A 21,116-nucleotide genomic window follows, 5' to 3' on the forward strand; every position below is an offset into this window, starting at 1 on the left:
GAAGAGAAATAAGATTTTAACACAGAATATGCGACTACCTGAACAGTGAAGATTTTTTTTTTCTTTGCAATGTGCAGTGAGGAAAGGCGTTCTTTTGCCTCTGCATATTTTTTCTCTCACTTTATTGCAAAAATCCTTCAACTGCTTTCAAGTTACATATAGAAAATTTTAAAGAATATTTAATGGAAGAAAAGAGGAGACAGATTTTGTATACATGCAATTTATTGGTGGTAACATATCAGTAAAAACATCACAAAGAAATTAAACATGTTCTGCACTAAAAAAGAAAAAAGAAATTAACATGGCTTAAGTGTTAAATGTACACAAACAGGCATTGCACATTTTTGTTAGGTCCACAGAATTTCCTGAAAGCGATGTTACAGAGTGTATACAGAAAATTAAAAATGTCTATGAAGACCTAAATTCCAAGTATCATGTTTCTCAGATGATGACTTCATTTTATTTCTTTGAATTTCTCAGCCCTTCAAACAGCAGACACTTTGCCTGTACAGAGAGAAAAACAAAACAGTCATAGGTCTGTTTATTGGGTACTGTGACGCCATCTCTAAAATTGGGTTTTGCGGAAAGCATGTGTTTGTTTAGATGATGTGTGTGTGTGCGTGCGCCTGTGTTTCTGTGCCAACCTCATGCCATCGGAGTGTGTCAGGAGGCAATCCCAGATGGCAGTGAGGGCAAGTATGTGTCTGATCAGGCACTTCCTGGTTTCTGTACCCCCAGCAAGGTCCCTTGCTGCCCCACAGAGGAAGACGGGTGGAGTGAGAGGAGCAGGCGACACCAAAGTGAGGCCGAGGGTCTGTCTGGTAGCTCACTTCCTGGCCACTAGAGGTCAGTGGCGACATAGGGTTTGAGTCTTCCTGCAACACAGCAGCAGTGGAGGAGTTGAGTTAAAGGGAATATGCTGTACAACTTAATGACTACTGGTTTAGCAAATGACTTCATCAAAAGCAATTACACTGTTATGAAGGACCTACCTTCATTGCTACCTTGTTCAAAAAGTGCAGAACAAGAGAAATTCAGAGGAGGAATCCAAATAATGGCCATGTATGCTAACTTCATCAGGTTGTTTATGAAGATGTTCCCTCCAGCTTCAGTGACTGCATTAGTCATAGTTATATCTGCTGTACTTGAAGGCTACAGGATAAGATCAGCTTTGTCATTCTTCTGGGGACCACCACACTACAGGACAATGTCACCTGCTTTATCAAGATGACCCCAACACAGGATGCCTTTCCTTTTTTTTTTTTTTAAAGATTATTTTTGGGCATCTCTGTTTTATTAGACGGTCACAGAGGACAGACATGAGGCGATGACATACAGCAAAGGGTCAAGGCCAGATTTGAACTCAGGCCACTGCAGCCAAGGTTTGGTAATACGTGTTACGCACTCTACATGGTGAGTCACCAGGGTGCCTCAGGATCTTGTTTCCTTCTAAGGAAGTGGTGACCAATACACATCCACCTTATGACAAAGTCATCATCATTCATTTACCACAGAACTGATAATTGGCTATGTCAAGCAAATGTTTACCAAGGGACTATTTTCCGGTGCAGACACTGCATCACTCCGCCCACTTTCAAGTCATCAAAACACAACAGTGCTGCTACTTTTAGGAAAACTAATGTGGACAACTTTTTTTACGATGATGGGATACCGGTGTGAGAAAGTTTGAAGTCTCTGAAAGTTCATTTTCATATCATAGTAGAATGCAATGAAACCGCTGTCGGGATAAAAGAGGAAGATGCTATCGAAGTTATAAAGTATGACTGCTTGCTTTGGGAAAAAAAAATTTGCAGAAACGCGAAGTATATACATTTGGATACAGCATACACCAAACATAAAAAATTACCGGTATGGTCCCTTAAGACCACGTCCTCTCAGCAAGAGCCTTTTCCTGAGAGATGGGACCCTCATTAACCAGAACCTCAAAGACTCAGTCAAACCCAGTGCAAGCCATCATAATCTCTTGTCTGCTTCGCATCATCCTGCAAAACTGTCTATAAAACTTATCATTCTAACTATTTAATTACCATGTTATTATTTTTCATAGCTTGTGTTTTCACAAAATAAGAAAACTACTTCAACTTAGGTTATGTAAAACATGCCATATTTATTTTTATGTAGCATTTTCTTTGAAACTAAATTATAAGATTGATCCCACTTAAACTGGCTCGGATGATGCTCTCCCCGAGACAATCCCGACAGCAGCCACAACCAGGGCAAATCTGACTTATTTCACATATCATGTCACATTGGCAGAAATTGGCATTTTGGTCCAATACTGACCTTGGACCATGCATTTTCGTATACGCTTTCAGCTGTTAATGGTCTTGCACAAATGTCACCAAGGTAAATTCTTATGTTTTTATTACACATGGTGATTAGAGGGACTGTTGCAGAAATCACGGGGCCATATATCAAAATAATTGTTGACAACACCATGTCAGTGGAACAGCAAATTGTGTTGCAACCTGTTTGGGAGCTGGAGGATGATACTCAGAGTCAAGCGACCTCAGGCAATACCAGCAGGGTTCAGATGGGCGGCCTGTGAAGACACAAACACAAACAGCTGTGCAGCTGAGCCCCAACACATATGAGATACACAGACCCACATTAATGGTCACATTAGGTGTCCTTTAATAGCTTCACATGAACACATGCTGGGATCATTTACAGACACGGATTAATTTGTTCAAATGCAGCCTCTGAAGCCCCATAGGTCCCATATCAATCAGTTGTCCAAATGACTCACTCTTTGTGCCGAGGGAATGTGATGACAAAGACGAGGTCGCCTCTCTCTGTGTTGGCAGGGGGCTCGGCGGGGGGCAGGCATCCTGTCCAGCGTCATCCTCCTCTGTGTTTCCAGCAGTCACAGTCTCCTGTGGTAAGGTGTCCGTGTCACTAATACATATATCCTGTTATTTGTTCACACACACACACACACACACATACACACACACACACACACACACACACCAGAAATTCCATCAGCCAAGGGAAAAATAGGCACAGGTGTAGAGCAAAATGTGTGCACTTGTCCTGAAATTATTAGTCAATAAATTAGTCGAACAACAATGCATATAGTGCAATATATTTCCTTGGTGCAATATATTTATTTATTGTTTTGTTTTTTACTTACTGTATATTTATTGTTTTCATTTACTGTTTGTTTCAGTTATTTCTCTTTTTTATTCTTCTCTGTTGAGAGGTACTGTTAATGGAAGCGCATACAATTTTGTTATGCTTTTGGTATAATGACAACAAAGATTTCTGATTTCTGATTCTGAACACAAAAGTATTTATAATTTTGATGACTGATTAATTGTCTTACTCATTTATCAAGAGAAAATCCCAAACATTTACTGATCACAGCTGCACTAAACTCACTAAGATGCTATAATTTGCATACATTCCTCCATTCATATCCCTATAAAAATAAGTATAGTTTGGGTTTTTTGGGTGGCTGCTCAGAATAAGGAAGCAATGTGAAGACATCACTTCGGACTCTGCTAACTTCCCATGAGCATTTGTCATTATTTTCTGACATTTTAAAGATTAAATGTTTAATTGATTACTTGAAAAAATAATTAGATGGATTAATTCCCAGTGAATATATGCATTAGTTGCAGCCCTGGCGTGTGTGCGATCAGTGTGATAGTCATGGGTATCATGTGATAGTAACTAAACCATGATGATAAATGATATCAGTCAGTGTAAAGGTCAATATGAGTCCACAAGCAAATTTTCCACTGTTACCAAGTTGATTTCTCATTAACAGTTATTTGGAGTTGTTGGTGTGTGTTAATGCAGTTGGTGTGAGCCTGTAGGATATAAATGTTGGCGAAGTGTTGTTTTTTTTCCACTCTCAGACGTAAATTGACACTGATGACTTTGCACGGTAGGGGCTGTTGAATCTGACCTGACCGGGCTCTGCTTCATTGTGGGCTCTGCTGTCAGCCTCCTCCGGCGAAGGGTGCTCGCTGGACTCGTTGCACTCTCCGCCGCAGCTCTGAGTCTCAGCCGGGGTAGATGTCCTGCCACTGAGGTTTTGGAAAGAAGCAGGAGAATTAGAAACATGCCCTCCTCACTTGAGGGTTATCAGCCGGCCAATCTTCAGCTGGTTTACACCGACCTCAGCTCTACTGTTTCACTCAAGGCAAGCACCTGATGCCGCATCAACATTTCACTCTACTTTTCTTACCATTGGGTGCGTTCTCCCTCTTCCTCCCTCTCTCCCTCCATTGCTGCTCATACGTCTCCCTCCCAGTGTGTCTGACTTGATTTTCTCTTAATCCCACCTTTCTTTGACTTTCCTCTTCTCTTTCTCTGGCCCAGTCTGTCCTTCCCTCTCCCTGTGTGCTCTTTCTCCTCTTCTCTCTCTGTGCGAAACGGAAACTCCAGGCTTTGAATATTTGATGTGTCTGAATAGCTCACAAGCAGCTTTTCTGTAAAGAGTACTCAGGTGAGGGCTCCGATGTCTCCCTGCTCTGATCTGTCTCAGCAGCAGGATCAGGCCAACTTAGACCAGCACCGCAGGCAATTTAGTTCAACAAACAGATAACCGCATGCAGTTTTTATTGATATCTGAGCCCTGACTGAAACCCAATATTACCAATCTGTTTATTCGACCAACTGTGACAAATGGACAGGAATTTGTCTTGGTGTTGTTGATGTAGACATGCATCCACTCAAACGTTTAAAACAACTAGTTATCAAGCTACCAGTAACTTCACCCGGGACGTAGTTGAACTACTGCAAAGCTACCGTCTGGGGAAATATAGTTTGGTTTCTATTTTTCTCATTTAAAAAGTACTTCTAAGTACTTGGTACTTGATCAAATGATCAAAATGGTCAAATGATAATATCATACAATATTGGCAGCAAAACAATGCAGGTCAACAAGTGGTTCCAAAAGGAACCATTTGTTCACTTAAACTTTCTGCCCCCAGAGAAATAAATAAATAAATAAAAACACCCGAGAACTCATGGGAAGGTGAAAGAAATGAAACCTTTGTTTTTGTGTGTAATGTCAGTTATGATGAGAAAAAGGGGGCCTGATATCAAGACTGAATTGTCAACTGTTTCCATCTCCAAATCGCTCAAAACTTTTTTTTTTCTTTTTTTTTTTTTTAATATGTGATTCACGGGTCTGGAGCCAGGTGAGATCAAAGAGGGTTGGTTGAATAATAGTTGAGAAATCATTATTACTTTTTTTTTGCTTTATGGTCCAAAATTGTTCATAGTCTCAGTCGTTAACTTCATCAAAAATGGCAAAGAAGCAATCTTAACGACATGACCCACTACAGGATGTGAATATATCAAGCCACTGCAATATGTAATTAAACCACTAGTTTAATTAGATGAAGTTAAACCACTCCCCGACACTGTAAATACACTTAAACCCAAAAACCTGTAATTATACTTTAAAAACTCTATAATCTATAATCTATGGACTTTATTGTCCATGCATCGTCGGCTGTGGCACATTTTAGATAGATAGATAGATAGATAGATAGATAGATAGATAGATAGATAGAAAAAGGGTAAATTAATACAGAGGTGGCGTCAAAATATAAAGTGTGATATGAATTTTGTCAGCCTCCACTCCTATCATGTCTTATTCTGATGGGGTTTGCTGGTGAAAACATGACTGCCATCTTGTCCATAAATAACTGCAGCATGACTGCATTGTAAGTGTGTGTTTCCTCCAGTAGATGGAGGGAGAGCATTTCTTTTACAGCTCCTGTGTCTGATCAGTGGGCATAAAAAGACCTGCAAAGCCTCATTACCAACCCAGGGAATCTCTCTCTCTCTCTGCCTCTCCCTATCACATACACACACACACTTGTCCATTTCTGTCTATCTGCCATTTCACTTTTCTGTCACATGGTCCATGGGCAGCCGTTACATGTCTCATTGTCTTCTCATCTCGTTGCAGCTGCTCCGGTGTCGTTACTTTGCTGTTGCGTTTCATTGTAACACTGAATATTTCTGACAGAAAAAGCGGACCAGATCACGATATGAGCGCCCAAACCAGCCAAAATTACTCCAAATTTTGGAATGAGTCAGGTTCTGATTTAGCAGGTCATTTTGAAGAGCTGTGGAATGTGTGTATGTGTGTATGTGTGTGTTGTGTGAGCGTGTGCTGTGTGAGACACACACATTGGCGTGTGGGTGTCTGTGTGTGTGTGCTTTTGTGTAATTGCACGGCAGGTAGGGAGTAATTTGAGTGTTTTTCCTGTATATGTGTGTTTTTTGTGGGAGGAGGGAGACAGGAACATAAGTGGCGATGACTCACCAGTCTTTTGTGACAGTGGTGCAGAGAGAGTGCCTCTCACCCATTTCTCTCCCTTGGGGCTCGCATACAAAACAAGAAATGGGGAGAGGAGAAAGAAGAAAAGGAGAGGAAGATTGGGTGGTGAGGAGCATTAGGAGGAGTGGGGGCATGGATAATGGGACAAAAATGGAAGGAGATGGGGACAGGGGTAGGGAGGAGGAAAAAGACAGAAAGAGAGATGAAAGGAGAGAGCAAAACCACAAGGGTTGAAGAGATCATAAACAAAGGATGCGGTATCAAGGGAGAGGCCTTCGAAGTGCTGCCTCTGTTGTGCTAATGGTTGGTGTGAGCATGTTTGATGAGGCATGTTATGTGAATGCGTGTACAACGTGTGTACCCTCGGACCAGCCATTAACTTCTCAACAACAGTAAAAACAAAAAGCTGTAAAAATCTTCATGCAGCACAAAGCAGTGCAGTCCTTTCTCTGATGTGAGTCAGTTAAACAGAAAAGTCGCTTCAGTGCTTTATTAGTTTCTCCTTTTCTCTCTCTCTCTCTCCTTTCAACATAATGACAGGAATATTGTATCGTTTGAAATGCAAGAGAGGGAAGCATCAGCTCTTTAATTCAAAATAAAAGTCTGCTGTGGTAGTGATGGTTTAAACTTGTTTTTCTTTTGTTTTGTTTTGTGTTGTTTTGTTTTGTTGTGTTCGGGTGAGTGGGTGGGTGTACGTGGGGTGCCCCACTATCTCACCTTGTAAGAGCGCGTACCACTTGTTGAGTCCAGATCGCAGCATCCTCAGTTCGAATCCGCCCCTCTCTCTCCGCTGCCTTTCCTGTCGCTCTGTACTGTCACTGTAAAATAAGGCAGAAATGACCAAAAAATAATAATAATTTAAAAAAAAAAAAAAAAAAGAAAATGCTGGTGGACTTGAAGAGAGAGAGGGATCATCTGCAAATACATAAAAAAAAAAAAAAAAAAACTTTCAGGCACTCAAGCGTAGAATGTAGGAGCAAAAAGTTTAGATAATTATCAAAAAGCATTTATTAAAGCATGGCTGCGCTGTAATGTAAAAAAAAAAAAAAAAAAAAAAAACGATTTTGACCTAATCAGATCTTCATCAGGGTTTCAAACCCTTGTTCCTTGCCCCCATAGTCTATGGTTGAGAGCCTGTCGTTTTTTTTTGTTTTGTTTTTTTTTTGGGTGCATTCACAAACACACACACACACACACACACACACACACACGCATTTCAAGTGATCCCATGATGTTGACAAGGAATTGCGTAGCTTTGTGTTTTACCGTTATAAAGGCAAAATGGAAAGAGCAATCAAACAGTGGATGTTCTTTTCTGTTTAAGTGGCCCACAACAGAGGAAAGATGTAATGACATTTTGTATCATTGTTGTTAAATAGAAAAATCATTTATCCGAAGGAAGACGCATTCATGTTTGCAGCGAAGGCAACTTTCAAACTTTCAAACTGTTATTGGGAAAGATGAAGGGAAGATTGTTTTAAGCTGACAAGGATAAGTAGCTACATTATAAATATTATATATCTATATATATATATATATATATATATATATATACATATATAGATAGATAGATAGATAGATAGATAGATAGATAAAATGTCATAGCGACAGATGTTTCTGTAATTAAATTATCAGTTGTAGGCAGTTACATCTATCACTGTGTAAATTACTGGCAAAATGCTCAAGTCATCCTATTACGCACGGTGTAAAATTCGGTATCCATACTCCAACTAGAAGTTCTGCCAGATAAATCTAATTCTGCAAACTGTTCAAGCCATTACAGTGAAATCCCAAATGCATTATAGTTACAATCAAACTATTTTATATCCATTTTTGGATGTTTCAGCATCCCACATGGCTCAGCTGAAGCTTCTTCAACCCTGCATCTCCCAGTGGTGGGTTTTTAAGTACAAATACAGTATATACCACCAAGCAGCCAAGCTTTGTTCAAACCAACACAACTAATTAATACTCTAGTTGAGACGCCAACGATTACAAATATGTCCTGCTCAGTTACAGGGAGATGTGTATAAAATGATGCACAAGACAGCTAGATATTTTCTGTGTGATATAATTGTCCAGTGATGAAACAATGGCATCTTGGGTTTGAATATTTCACTCAGAATAAGTGTAATGTGGCTTCAATGAAGTGAGTTCAAGGGGTTGTCACGCTCTCCAGTTGCCACCAAAAAGTTTAAACTCACAACTTCGGCCCGTGATAAACATTTAGACTGATTTTGCAAAAGAGGTTTGGAAATCTTAAGGCCACAGTCTGCTGGTCGTTTTTTGACTACATCCAAGAGAAAATTCAGTCAATTCACCAGACTAACCTTTTGGACTGAAGATGTTTCTCGGTCCATTCAAACAGCATCCTCATTTCAGAGCTGACCAGGAAATGTGGTCTTTTATAGGAAATGTTTTCTTAATTTTGAACCGTCTTCAGGGTCTTTACTGAGCGGATCATCTCCTGCCTGGATGGGATGAATCCTCTCAGACTCCTTTGACTGTATTTTTATGACTAGAACGGGTTTATAGTTTTGTTCATGTACTTTTGTATCTTGGATTGCGATGCTGCTCTGCCCTGTGAAGATGTTCGCTTGATATTCTGCTCCTCAGATGTTTTTTTTTTTTCACTTGCGGGCAGTGCCATCGTATAGGGGGCAAAGGTGATGACAATTCTAAGGGCCCATGGTCTACTAGGGCCCACACACCGTTAAAAAAGTGGCAGTGAATGGGGTAGAGGGGCCCACACCGATATTCTTTCAGGGGGCCCAGAATTCCTAGCAACTGCCCTGCTTGTGTGTGCCTAGTCTTGCTTTGGATGAAGCCATTTTCCAGCTTGTGTCCAGATTATGAAATGTATTATTGACTCTCAGTTTAGCTTGGATAGTTTTTCATCACTCAAAAAAAAAAAATTTGCTCTTGACTGTAAAGGATTTTTTCAAAGCTAAAGCACTCACGGTAGCAACAATAAAACATAGAGGACCATATTAGTTTAGTCAATAGCTGGTATCTGCTTGAAAAAAACAAAAATAATCCCACTGTGTGCTACCATATATGTGTTAAAATCTGAATGAAAAATATGGTGTGACAGCTATTTCAGTAAATGTTATCAATTTTCATATTCAGATCAGTTTTTATTTGTATTTAAATATTATGTATTCTTGAATAGGAAATTTAAAAGAATAGTTTTCAATTATTTATGAAAACAAATAGTTAATGCTAGTGGACTTTTAGACGGTACTGTATATATACTTTATACAGAAATTAATATAACATTAGGCTGATATCTGAAATTAAAGGCCATGCCAAAGCCCTGATTACAAATCCATCTTCATCATTTAATCCAATTATGAATACATAGCTGTATTAACCAGATATTCTGCAAAGAGCAATTTCAATAGTGTAGCACTACCAGTGGTTGACAGTTTTCAGTTTCTCCTCTTGTAAATGCATGGGCTTCTCACGGCCATAACTGATGAATTACTGTGCTTTCTATGCTTTTATGTTTTAAGCAAGAAGCTGGATGCATACCAAAATGTGTGACTGTGAGAGTCAGGGCCTTTTGAAAAATTCAAATTGCGTTTTAATTATAGCCACCCATCAGGAGGAAAAAAAAATACTACTCACAGAAGGTAGGCTGACACACAGTTATCCATTGTGCTGCCCATTTTCAAGTCGGTGTTGTGTAGTATCCCACAGGAATTTGAATGTGGGCAGGAGAAATAAATATGTAAATAGCTGCATCTCAATAACGCTCCTCTTGTCCACTGCCTGGTGACAAGGTGTGAAAGAGGACTTTATAATGTGGCCTCTTATTTTTTTTTTTTTTTTATAAAATGTACAAACACCCTCTACTTGGAGCTCATTTGTCACTACAGGACAGCGGCTTTGCCATCTTTTCAGCTCCCATACATTTATATTGCTGGGGGACAGACCCCTGCAACATGCATGTTGGAAAATTGATTTGCCATTTTATAATGTTAAATATGCCGTTTCTGTCATGTTCTCTCATCTCAATAAAGTAAATCTTTACAGGATCAAAGAAGTTAATGAAAAAATGCCCACACAATCTAATACAGTCCAATCCAGCTGTTCTGCCATAAAGTTTACTTTTCTGATGCCTGTAATGCTCAGGTTTTCTTTTTGCCACAGTAATAGAAGTGTTCATTCACTTCTATGTTTGGCATTGAGCTCATAGTTGGTGCTGCTATTGAACTGGACTGCATTTTATTGAGAGCTGTTGCTACTATTCTGTCCCCCTCATGTATAAAAAAAAATAGACAATAAAATAGACACAGTCAGTATAATATAGTCCAGTGCAAGACCACTGCAAACTACAACCTCAATAATAAATAGAATTCACAATGTCAACAAAAACTGAACATTATGAACTTCCTCAAAAGGTAGAATTTATGGCAGAGCTTTTGCACTGAACAGTATTAGATTGTACAGGTGGACCTAATAAAGTGGACCTATCTATCTATCCATACATACATATATGTGTGTGTGTGTGTGTGTGTGTGTGTGTGTGTGTGTGTGTGTCTGTGTGTCTGTGTGTGTCTGTGTGTATCTGTGTATTATCAGCATATATACAAGTAAAGGAGTGTGGTGTAGAATTTAAATGACTGTTTAGATGACCATCAAATGCACTTAGAGGAATTTTTAATGTGAGCAAATCATTAAATTAATTTTGAGACATGAATATAAACTTCAGTGTAACTAGCAGGGCCGTCCCTTCCTGAACGCAGGGCTTCATGTTGCGCTGGGGGCTTCATGTGCAAATACAGTGTGTACATGCGCACCACAGTGTCCCCGGTGCCAGCAGCTCCCAAAACAACCAAGCCATCTCTCGCGAGGCCCACACGCACCAAGTCACCTCAGTCGCTGTCATGTTTGACAATCAACATCTGACCAATCACAGCTCAGAGCTGGGCAGGATAAAGTTACTTTTGTTGAAAGACATAAGGGTCTGGCTGCTAGTTTTTATTTATTCATTTATTTTTTATGTTTCATGTTGAATTTTTTTTCAGGAAAACATCTGTTGTTGACATATTTTTGTTATTATTAATTAATGACCTAATTTATTTTTTATTTCAAATGTTGTTTGTTCTTATTAATCAAGATTGTTTCGTGAAATGGCATTTTTTATTGCACTGATCTTGTAGCCACTGTACACTCAGCGTGCAGGGGCGTACACCAGGGGGCCTTGTAATGTACAAAATGTGCTCAGGGCCCCAGTTTGGACACGCAGAGCGTCGCTAGGGAACAAGCTACCAGCAGAAGGCAACAGAGTTTATGGGCATTGCAGTCTTAATTTTGCTGTTGTTTAAGGTAATTCCTCCAAAGCAATTTGACACTGTTATATTGATGTTTACCAATGCTAAAGCATCTTCAGTGAGCAATAGAAATACAGTGGGAATTTCTCTCAGATCAGAGAAAATATAATTTACCCATCATTAGAGCTTTGTTAAATGAATTTCTGATTATTGATTTTAATGTTATAATTACATGAGAGGCTAATAAAATTAAAGACTGACTTTATAGTTATATAGAGTTACAGAGCTATATAGACATGATATCACAATCTTTCAAATATATTTTCAAAATAACCTTAAACTAACCTTTTCTGTGCTATTTTCCCCCACAGTTTTCAGCTGTTTGTTAAAGACTGACAGAGATAACTGGAATAAAAAAGAAAAACAGACTGAGCCATAGCTGGCCTGGCAATAAAAATCTTAAAGCCGAGTCAATTTTGTTTCAAAATCTGTTAGTTTCTGCACACAGTACAGCTTCAGTTGGGCACTTTAATTCAAGGAGAACTGGTGAGATAAAAGACAGCTTGTGTTGCCCATTATGCCTTTTTTTGTTTTGTTTTTTGTATGAATGTGTTACATTATAGAGAAAGGAGACATCACACGTTGTTTGCAACTTTGCCAGGTGTTTTTGGAGTGCTATCCCCCCTTCCAGTTGGATACTTGGAGTGCATACAAAGTCAAGTTGACAAATCTGACTTTATAACATGGGAGCTACAAGTCACTTGACAGGAAGCCAGTAACAGCATCACTCAGATCATGTAATTTGCCATTGATTTGCAATTTGATTTGGATTAGTATCATATCCTCAGTAGTCAGTTTTTTTTGTTGTTTTTTTTACCTAGTAACAGTGCAAGCATACATAAAATTTGCTTTGATGCTGGACAGCGAGAACCAGGCGCACTTTAAAAAACATTAGAGCAGAAAGGTGTATTACCTGTGTGCGCTGAGTGTGAGGGGGAAGCATGGAAACAAGATATGGCCAAACCTGCCTGCCATGTACCTTTCTACCAGGTGATTGGTTGGCTTCGAGGTAGGAGCCAACATGACTCAATCATTATCTTGAATGCCAGCAGCTAAATTACTATACGGCTCAAAGAGAATTTGTGTGTGTGCGTGCATGAGTGTATGGTCCTGCGCAGTAAAGTGTACAGATGGATGACTCATCCACCAATCATGTGACTCATCAATCACTGCAGTTACCATTTCTCTCCCTCCTTGTGAATTTTTTCCCTTCTTCAGTGATTCCTTCATTTCTGTAGTTTGATCTGTATTTTACTTACTGTTCTTTCTGATTTACGCTCATAATATCAAGCACTTTGCCGCTCCAGGGTTTTCTTTTTCATCTCCACATTGGCGTTACTGCTGCATATATAAGATGTAGACTGTAGGTCCCAGCTGACTGATTTTCATAGGCTTGTATGTGTTAATTTAGGAATAAATCAAACACTCTTACTATTTTTGCCTCTATACAACATAGCACTCTCCAGAAAGCCATTAAAAAAACTGAACTTTAATAAAATAATTGCTTTTATTTTTTATCTTATAGCAAAACTAGTAATCATCATGCTGTTATTTACACATTGCACGGGCATATTTATTTCACACTGTACATCTTACAATGCTAAAGGTGACATCAACAACAACACTCTCCTTTCACAAGACAGATGGCTTCACTGTGGACACAGTGGCCCTCTTCCTTTGAAATTTCATTTTTTTATGTTCACAGTTTAGTCAGAGAAACAACCATCTTGATTTCTCCATACTGTTTTATTTTTTCTCTTTTTTTTGTTCATTTTTTTGTTGATTTTTTAAGATGCAAGTAGAAAGACGTGCATTTAACGGTTTAAGGGCTATCCCTGACTCCCCGGCCTGAAACTTTTCTATGAATTTCTTCTGAAAATGAAAAAAATGTTTTTGTTGCCTCTTGGTTTTAAACACTTTTACAGGCTGCAGAACAAATACTGTGACTTCAAGTTTTTTTTTTTTTTTTTTTTGGAAAAAAAAGTAGAAGTAGAGATAACAGATGAAAAGCAAGACAAATGGGAAGTCTTACGCCAGTGGAAGCAGAACAGAGTGAAAACGTAAGACACTGGTGAGTAAAGATGTTTTTGAAGTGAAGATGAGAGAGAGAGAGCAATGAAGGACCCCTAAATGAGAGGAATATGAAGCCAGGAGTATTGTAGGATGACAACCAAGTGATAGTGACGGAGATCTGCCATAAATACATTTACACAATAACTTCTGGGTCCCAAAATGATTAAAAACCCTTAGTCCACCAGGTTGGAAGTGTTCAATGTTGAAGTTTGTGCTTTTGGAGTCCACAGGGTTTTTCTATTGGGACAGTTTGCAATGATAATAGCATTATGCAATGTGATAATTCCCTCATAGAACAATGGTGCTGGTAAGGCAAAATTCTGAATCTTGAGTTTGCAAAACTGAAATGTGTGTATTTGGCACCTTTTCAAATTGCAGCTGTTTAAAGTTGTGTCGATCCAATCCGGAATAAGAAAGGCAATTACACACATCAAATACAACAAAAAGTATTCTATGACTGTCAGCTTTTGACTGTAACAGTGTTCACCTTTCCATCACTGTTTGACTTTTTTTTTTTTTTTTTTTTTTTTTGGTAGCTAAGAAGTCATTGAAATACTTCAGTTTTGTCCTATGACACAGAATATAAACGAAAGAAAAGATATAAAGTGATGTTGTAAACATGGGTCTCTTACAATGGGCACAATTGCTTGTGAATGTGTAAAAATGTGGTTATGTGTTAGTTTGTTCATGTATGTGTATGTGTGAGTTGGTGTTTGTGTTGTGTCTGTGTGTGCACACGTGCATGCATGTGTGTCTGTGCATGTGTGTGTGTGTGTGTGTGTGTGTGTGTGTGTGTGTGTGTCCACTAGAAAACTCTGAAATATGCAAGAGCATCAGAGATTGACCTGAATGGAGGCAGACATACACCATGGTATGTTCTGTTTCAAAATGTAAACTGAGCAAGAGGCTGAACATGGTTACAGGGAGCTTAAACTGAAACCCCCTCATCCTCTCCCTGACCAAACAAATCAACAAAAACTACAGTGATAAAAACAACATAAAGCAAACTTTTACTTCTTGACCTTTTGCATTTTCATCAGGCTCAACACACACTCCTCCCCCTCCCATTTTTTTTTACTCTCCTCTGAGTCTTTTTTTTTTTTTTTTAAGTCTCTCTTTAAGCTTTCTCCCACCTCGGTTGGTCCCTCTATTCTGACAAATGTCCAAAAATTATCTTTAATACATTCTGCGTTTCATGTAGATCCTCTCAATAAAGTTCTCCAGTTCCTCCTCACTGTCCAGCTGAGGCACCAGCCCGTCTTCCTCATAGTCATCTCCCGGTGTGACTTGTGGGTAGTAGTAGGGGGGTCGCCTGCCTCTCCTGGCCGTGGTTATGGGTTTTGGGGGAGGTAGGGGTTGGTAGGTCCGTGGGTGAGGAAGGATATAGTTAGAGATATAAGGGGTGAGAGGCAGGCGTGGTGATGGCTGCTGCCTCCAGCTCTGTCCACGGCCCTTTCCCCCAGCTCTGAGCCTGCGCCTTGGGGCCTGGAGGTCCAGGTCCTGGGGGCCGAATGGCTGGTCTCTGGGGGGGGGAGGCTTACCATAGTAACGTGGTTTGGGATATGGGAAATAAACGGGGTAGTATGCTCGATATGGCTTTTGGTAATATGGATAGGAGGGGAAGGCTAAAAACTGTTTCTGTGGTTTGTACCAGTAGTCAAGCTGCTTCTGAGGCTTATACCAATAGTCCTGCTTATAAGACTTGACCTTGTCCTTGTGCCATTTCTTGTTGGACTTGTATGTGTAAGGGACTTTCTTGGGGTTTTTTGAGGCTGTGTAGTGGTAGATAGGTGGGGCAGCAAGAGGAGGAGGTACCAGAGGCCGGAAGCGCGGGGCAACGGGATTGATGTTAGATGGCTGCTGCTGTAACTCTTTCCTTTTCTTCTTCTTCTCCTCCACGTCACTGATTATCTCAACCACGTCATCAGCAGGCAAGTGCAGCTTGCTGCTGATCTCAATCAGCCTGTCAATCATTTGCTGGTCCAGGTCGTCATCGTCTGTGATGACCTCCTCGGAGCGCTTGTCCTCGGCCGTGTTGCCATTGGCCCCCATGCTGCTCTTCTGTCGGGGCTTCATGTACGGTTGTTGCTTCCTCCCCATATACTGCAGCAGCATGTCAGAGGCGATGTCTGCCAGCCTTTGCTCCTCCTCTCTGGCTCGCTCCGCCTCCTCCTGCTGCCTGAGCACCTCTTGCTTCTCTGCACGGGCTCTCGCCTCCTCCTCCATGTGGGAGAGGGTCTCCTCTTCTTCCTCAACCTCCTCCTCCAGCTCCTCTCCCTCGTTCTCAAAGTCGTCCATGAAGTTGCCCCCCTGGATGGGTCTGTTGCGCACCTGCTCCTCCTGCCAGTGCAGTTTCTTTCCTGCACGTGCGAGCTGAGTGTTGTATGCCTTGTAGCCCTTCAGAGGAGGCAGGATCTCATTATCTTGGAGACCCAAGTCAATGTTTTGGAAGTAGCCTCTTATTTTGCGCTGCAGAGAGAGCTCATCTCCTTGTGAGATGGAGCCGGGTCTGGGCTTCTCTGTGAAACCTGTAAAATTGTTTCCCTCCTCCTGCCCCTCTTCCTCTTGTTTTCCTGCCTCCTTACTTACACTGTCACCAGGAACCCCGGTATCCTCCACCAACCAGCCTTGATCTTCCTCTGACCTTGTGTTTTCATCATCTTCCTCCCCGTTCTTTAGGTCAGCACCCTGAGCAGCTGCCAAATGGCCTACCGTTAGCTGTTCGATGGCCTTCTCAACCCCTCCCCCTTCCTTCTCTTTTTCAACCCTCCTATCTCCTTCTGTCTTCCCTGTTCTCCTTATCTCGCCATCCTCCAAGCTATCCATGGAGAGCGGCTCCTCACTCTGACCCTCTGCCCAGTATCCGTTTCTGCTCTCCTGAATTTCGCTCTCCCCCGTGTGGTCCAGGGCCTCCAGTAGAATGGCTAGCACCCGGGCAGGGTCCCTTGGTTTATCTGAGAGGTTATCTTGACCCTGGCCCTGCACCTGGTCTGGCTGCGTGATGGGGCTGGGGAGACCAGGGGGTGGGAGCGAGAGGAAGGGGGTGAGGCTGTCCTCTTTGCGATCTGTCCGGGTGCGCCCCTCCACCCCTCCCTCCCCTCCTTCACCCCTCGCAGGGGCGGTGCCAGCCAGCTGCGGAGTGACAATGAGCAGGACCAATAGGATGAGGTGGGCTGTGGAAGGGGTGTGACGACAGGTCATGACCATGCAGAACTGGCAGGAGGGAGGTTAGGCACCTGAAGAAGAAAGAAAGAGGGTGGAGGGGAGAGGAAAAGAGAGAGAACATTTTGAGAACTAGTGATTTATAAAGCGGAGATGTTAATACACTCTGTGGCAGTGTCTTTGTGGAATCCAGTTCATGTGGAAGTTCTGTGACCATACGTTGCATTAGGCTACTGCAATGTAAAAAGCACTGGAGCATAATTAGGTGATTCTGTCTAGCAGTTCTTTGATAATAGGAGGATGATTGGTAAGCACTGCTGGCTTTAGGATCCGAAATATGAATGGAGAATCAACATACTAAACTCTAATTTAGGCAAAATAGGACCAAACCATGAAGAAAAGCTGTGAGCATTTTAAGCAGTTGGTCTTTTTACGCGTAGGCTACAGGCGGCAAGGTGCTGTCTGATGAGCCCTGCCAAATCCAACAAAGAAAGTTGGCACGCTTCTCTTTCGTTTAATTCGGCAAGACAATAGAGTGGGCGTTTTGGGGTTTGGGGGCGCTTTTAGGCAGAATGAAATGCCGTAGTTTTTAACATTTGTCATTTGGTCATTTTTTTAAAAAAAATTGTTATGTGACCTTAAGCTGTCTGGAGATATTAGATGAAGATCTGATCTAACCGTGAATACTATAAACCCCGCACACTGATCAGCTGTGCGTCTTTCGATATTTACCCTGCAAAATGACCAGGTTGTTCAAGGGGAAGAGAATTATTTGCATACAGCGACCGCTGTGAAATAAAATATTAGCCCATTTTCCCTGGATTATCGTGCGTTAACCGAGGCACTATCTTGCCAAAGCAGGAATAAATTTGATACTGGAGAGCACTGAATGAGCAAATATCCTCTCGTGAGATTTTACTAAATCAGCTACCATACAAAATCAACTGATTGCTCAGTCTCAATTTCAAAATTAATGATATTCAAAAATGTCTCACCTCCTCCTCCACAGCAACCAAACCAAAACGCATGCACCTGCCATTTTCAAGCGCACAACAGCTACTTCGTTTTTAAATGCAGAAATTGCAACTGGATCCCAGATTTCTCTATTTTAGGTGTGATTTTGGTGCTCCATGCGCCAAAGCGATGTGACCACGAGACTGGTATTGAGACTGCACGCCCTGAGAAGTCATGCGTAAAGCCAGTAGCTTCGGTTGGTTATTTAACCCTACGGTCCCTGAATCACCCATCCAAAACGTAATGGAGCACGATGTCATATTTCAAGAGATAAAGCCTTTTTTTTTTTTTTTTTTTGCTCAAGGGACGGGACAGTGGTCAGTCAGAAATACGGCTTTGTCCTTGTGTGGTATGAGCATGTTTCTGAAGTCATCCCTCTCTGAGGCAGTGCTGGAATGCAGTCACACACAAATTGGAGCTGCACAGCATAACCTGCTGCCTAATTCTCAACTATTTCCATTTTTTCCTAAACTATGTCAGCATGGTGGGAAACGAAAGAAATCAGATTAATAAGGTAACTGGCCTCCCGTATGTAGACAATATATTGCTGTTTCCAGGTCTTCTGATGAAGTGGCCAATTATTCTTGCTTTATTATTTAAAATAAAATAATTAAAAAAAAAAAAAACCTAGCTAAGCATTTCCTAGTACATTCTCATTTAAAAAGTCCTAACAAGCTGTAAATATAAAGCGGCAGGTGTACACAGAGTTATTCAATAGATATAACTGTATGCGCATACTAGTGATTTAAATCTTCATCCACTCCTATTATAAACGGGTGGCTCTTGGTTTCTATATTATCAGTATAATGAAAAACAAATGGCATTGTTCACAAATGTTTTGACTGTTTAACTTATTTTAAACATTAATCCGATTTTTAAAAAAGCATTGGAAAATGGTTGCAACAATCTTGGTGGATTCGGTAAATTTGCGAATTCAGTCACCACACGATTATTAAATGATCACATAAAAAACGCTAATTTGTCTATTTCGTGAATAGCAAACAATCAGCTTTTATAGTATAGGTCCTGGAAATAAATAGCTTAGTTTATCTAATAAACTTGCGAAATTAAAAACCATGCATCCTTCTATACATCTCAAGTTTAAAACATGACTGTTCCCTTCTTTTCAAAAATAAGTAATAAAAAATAATACAAACAACAATAAAAAATGTCCTAAACCAACAAACAAGGATGGCTTGGTTGTTTCAGCATGATGTATAGTGAGATTTCGGTCCACTTACCTGGAGTCCTACTTTGGGGGGGGGAGTGGTGAAACTCACAACGCGGGTAAAGCCAAGATTATTTCATTAATAGTGGATCAACAGAGAGAATTTCTGTGTTTTCCCCACTCTTCCTTCAGCCTATAAACAACATTAAAACAACAAACGAGTGGTGCTTTATTTAGTTGTGTGGTGTATTTGTATCGCAGCTGAACTGGTACTAATGTACAATTTGAGTGAGTGTTTTCAGCACCGCGGTCAGCGCAACTTTATTGTATATACCCTCCCCGGACCACGTGACGCGCGCCCCCCCTCCCCAAACCTGCAGGCTGTGCTTACGTCACTTCCATTGATAAGAATGTTGGTGTCGAGATGGAACTGTGTGAGTCTAGGCTGGCCCCAGCTGATGAATGAACGGAAATGGCATGAATGAAATAGTACTTTTCTTCAATGAAAAGAGAAAATTGTAGAGATAGAGCTGGTGCGCAGCCATTTTCTCTCTCGCATATTAAAGGCTGGTGTGCAGCTTCTTCCTCCCTTGTTCCTTCCTTCCTCTCTGCCAGCTTGTTTCAGATTCAGGAGCAGGAAAAGACAGAGTGACCTCGTTCACAGGCTATCAATTAGGGTGATTTGGTGACGTGCTCCAAAGAATCAATGACTTGCATCTGCAGCCTCAGACAGAGAAGTGCACCATTTCTCTCACAGCCTGATGGTTAGGCTTTTGTCTGAGGTGCCCCTGATCCTCTGTGGCTGGCCCATGGGCCATGGGAGCAGCCGTGCTTTGCTGCTCAATTTCTGCTCAATTTCCTGGGCTTGCACAATTTTCCACCCCTTGTCTCACACCATTCCTGGCTTCTCTCCAGCTGTCAACAGCCAATTGTGCTCTTAACATGGCCTCTCATCACCATTATATTCCACATCACAGACATAAATCAATGATTTTTGTCCACAGCACAAATCAGCACACGGCCTATGCACACACACATTTACTGGAAAATAAGTTCAGTTTAAAGGAACACACCTCTGATTTGCATGTTTAGCATAATGTCTATAAAATGTCTATACTTCACATTCACGTGTATACTTCGCACTAATCTTTTCCCAAAGCAAGCAGGTGTATTTTTGAGCTCTGATATAATTTTCTTCTCATACCTTTTATCCAGCCATTGGTTTACATCCATTTCACTTAACTGTACAGGATTTCAAACTGTCTTCACACCAATATGCCATCATGGTAATAAAGTCATCCACATTAGTTTTCCAAAGGCAACAGCACTGTTGTTTTGATGACTTGAAATTGGGCGGAGTGACACAGTTTCTCCGTTAGAAAACAGCCCCCTGGGGAAACATTAGTTTTACACGGCAAATTATCAGTTCTGTGGTTTATAAATGGCAACAACTTTGTTATCCGCAGGAGCAGAATGTTATAAGGTGGATGTTTCAACCAAAATCTCTGATGTGAAAATTAAGGGATTTTGATTATGTTGTGAAATCTTCAGTACCCTGAATGATTTGCAAAGTGATTTGCTGCAATGGAAAGTGTTAATGGGCCAAACATTTAAAATCAGTGTTATGGCCCTTTAAGAATTAGTATTATAATTCCTGGCTCTAATTCTTTTATGTCCATTGAAGGTGCCCACTCAAGATGAAAAATGCAGCAAAATGACCAAGGGTTCATTTTTTGTTGGATGGAATTTGAAATCCACATAAATTTGTCCAAAGGGTTTTAAACCTTGACCGTCCTGCCTCAAACACTAGGATAAAAATGGAAGGCTTGGGCATGTTGAAAAGAGCTCAGTGGGTCAACATAAAACCAGCCTGGAGGGATGCTTTGATTACATGATGTGAGTTCACCTGTACGCTTTTTTTTCCCCCCTGTTTTTTTCTGCTCTGTTTATGTTGAATTAAGAATAACTTCGCTTCCACTCTCAACAAGTCATGCTCTTATTCGCTTTGGCTAACTTTCAAGGTCTGCTC

At 40.8% G+C, this 21,116-nt stretch overlaps 1 protein-coding gene across 1 annotated transcript; it reads right to left on the minus strand.

Annotated features, from left to right (window-relative positions):
* Positions 1-14,919: 14,919 nt before the first annotated feature.
* On the minus strand, positions 14,920-16,944 carry LOC115371667 (neurosecretory protein VGF). Its single transcript, XM_030069132.1, has one exon. It carries the CDS (start codon positions 16,942-16,944, stop codon positions 14,920-14,922), a length of 2,025 nt encoding a protein of 674 aa, XP_029924992.1.
* Between the last annotated feature and the right edge of the window lie 4,172 nt (positions 16,945-21,116).

This window comes from Myripristis murdjan, chromosome 14 (assembly GCF_902150065.1).
Source record: "Myripristis murdjan chromosome 14, fMyrMur1.1, whole genome shotgun sequence".
Classification (NCBI taxonomy): domain Eukaryota; kingdom Metazoa; phylum Chordata; class Actinopteri; order Holocentriformes; family Holocentridae; genus Myripristis; species Myripristis murdjan.

What these genes read in the sequence shown, in the direction of transcription:
- LOC115371667 (XM_030069132.1), bottom strand. Translation starts at nt 16,944, where the DNA reads ATGACCTGTCGTCACACCCCTTCCACAGCCCACCTCATCCTATTGGTC.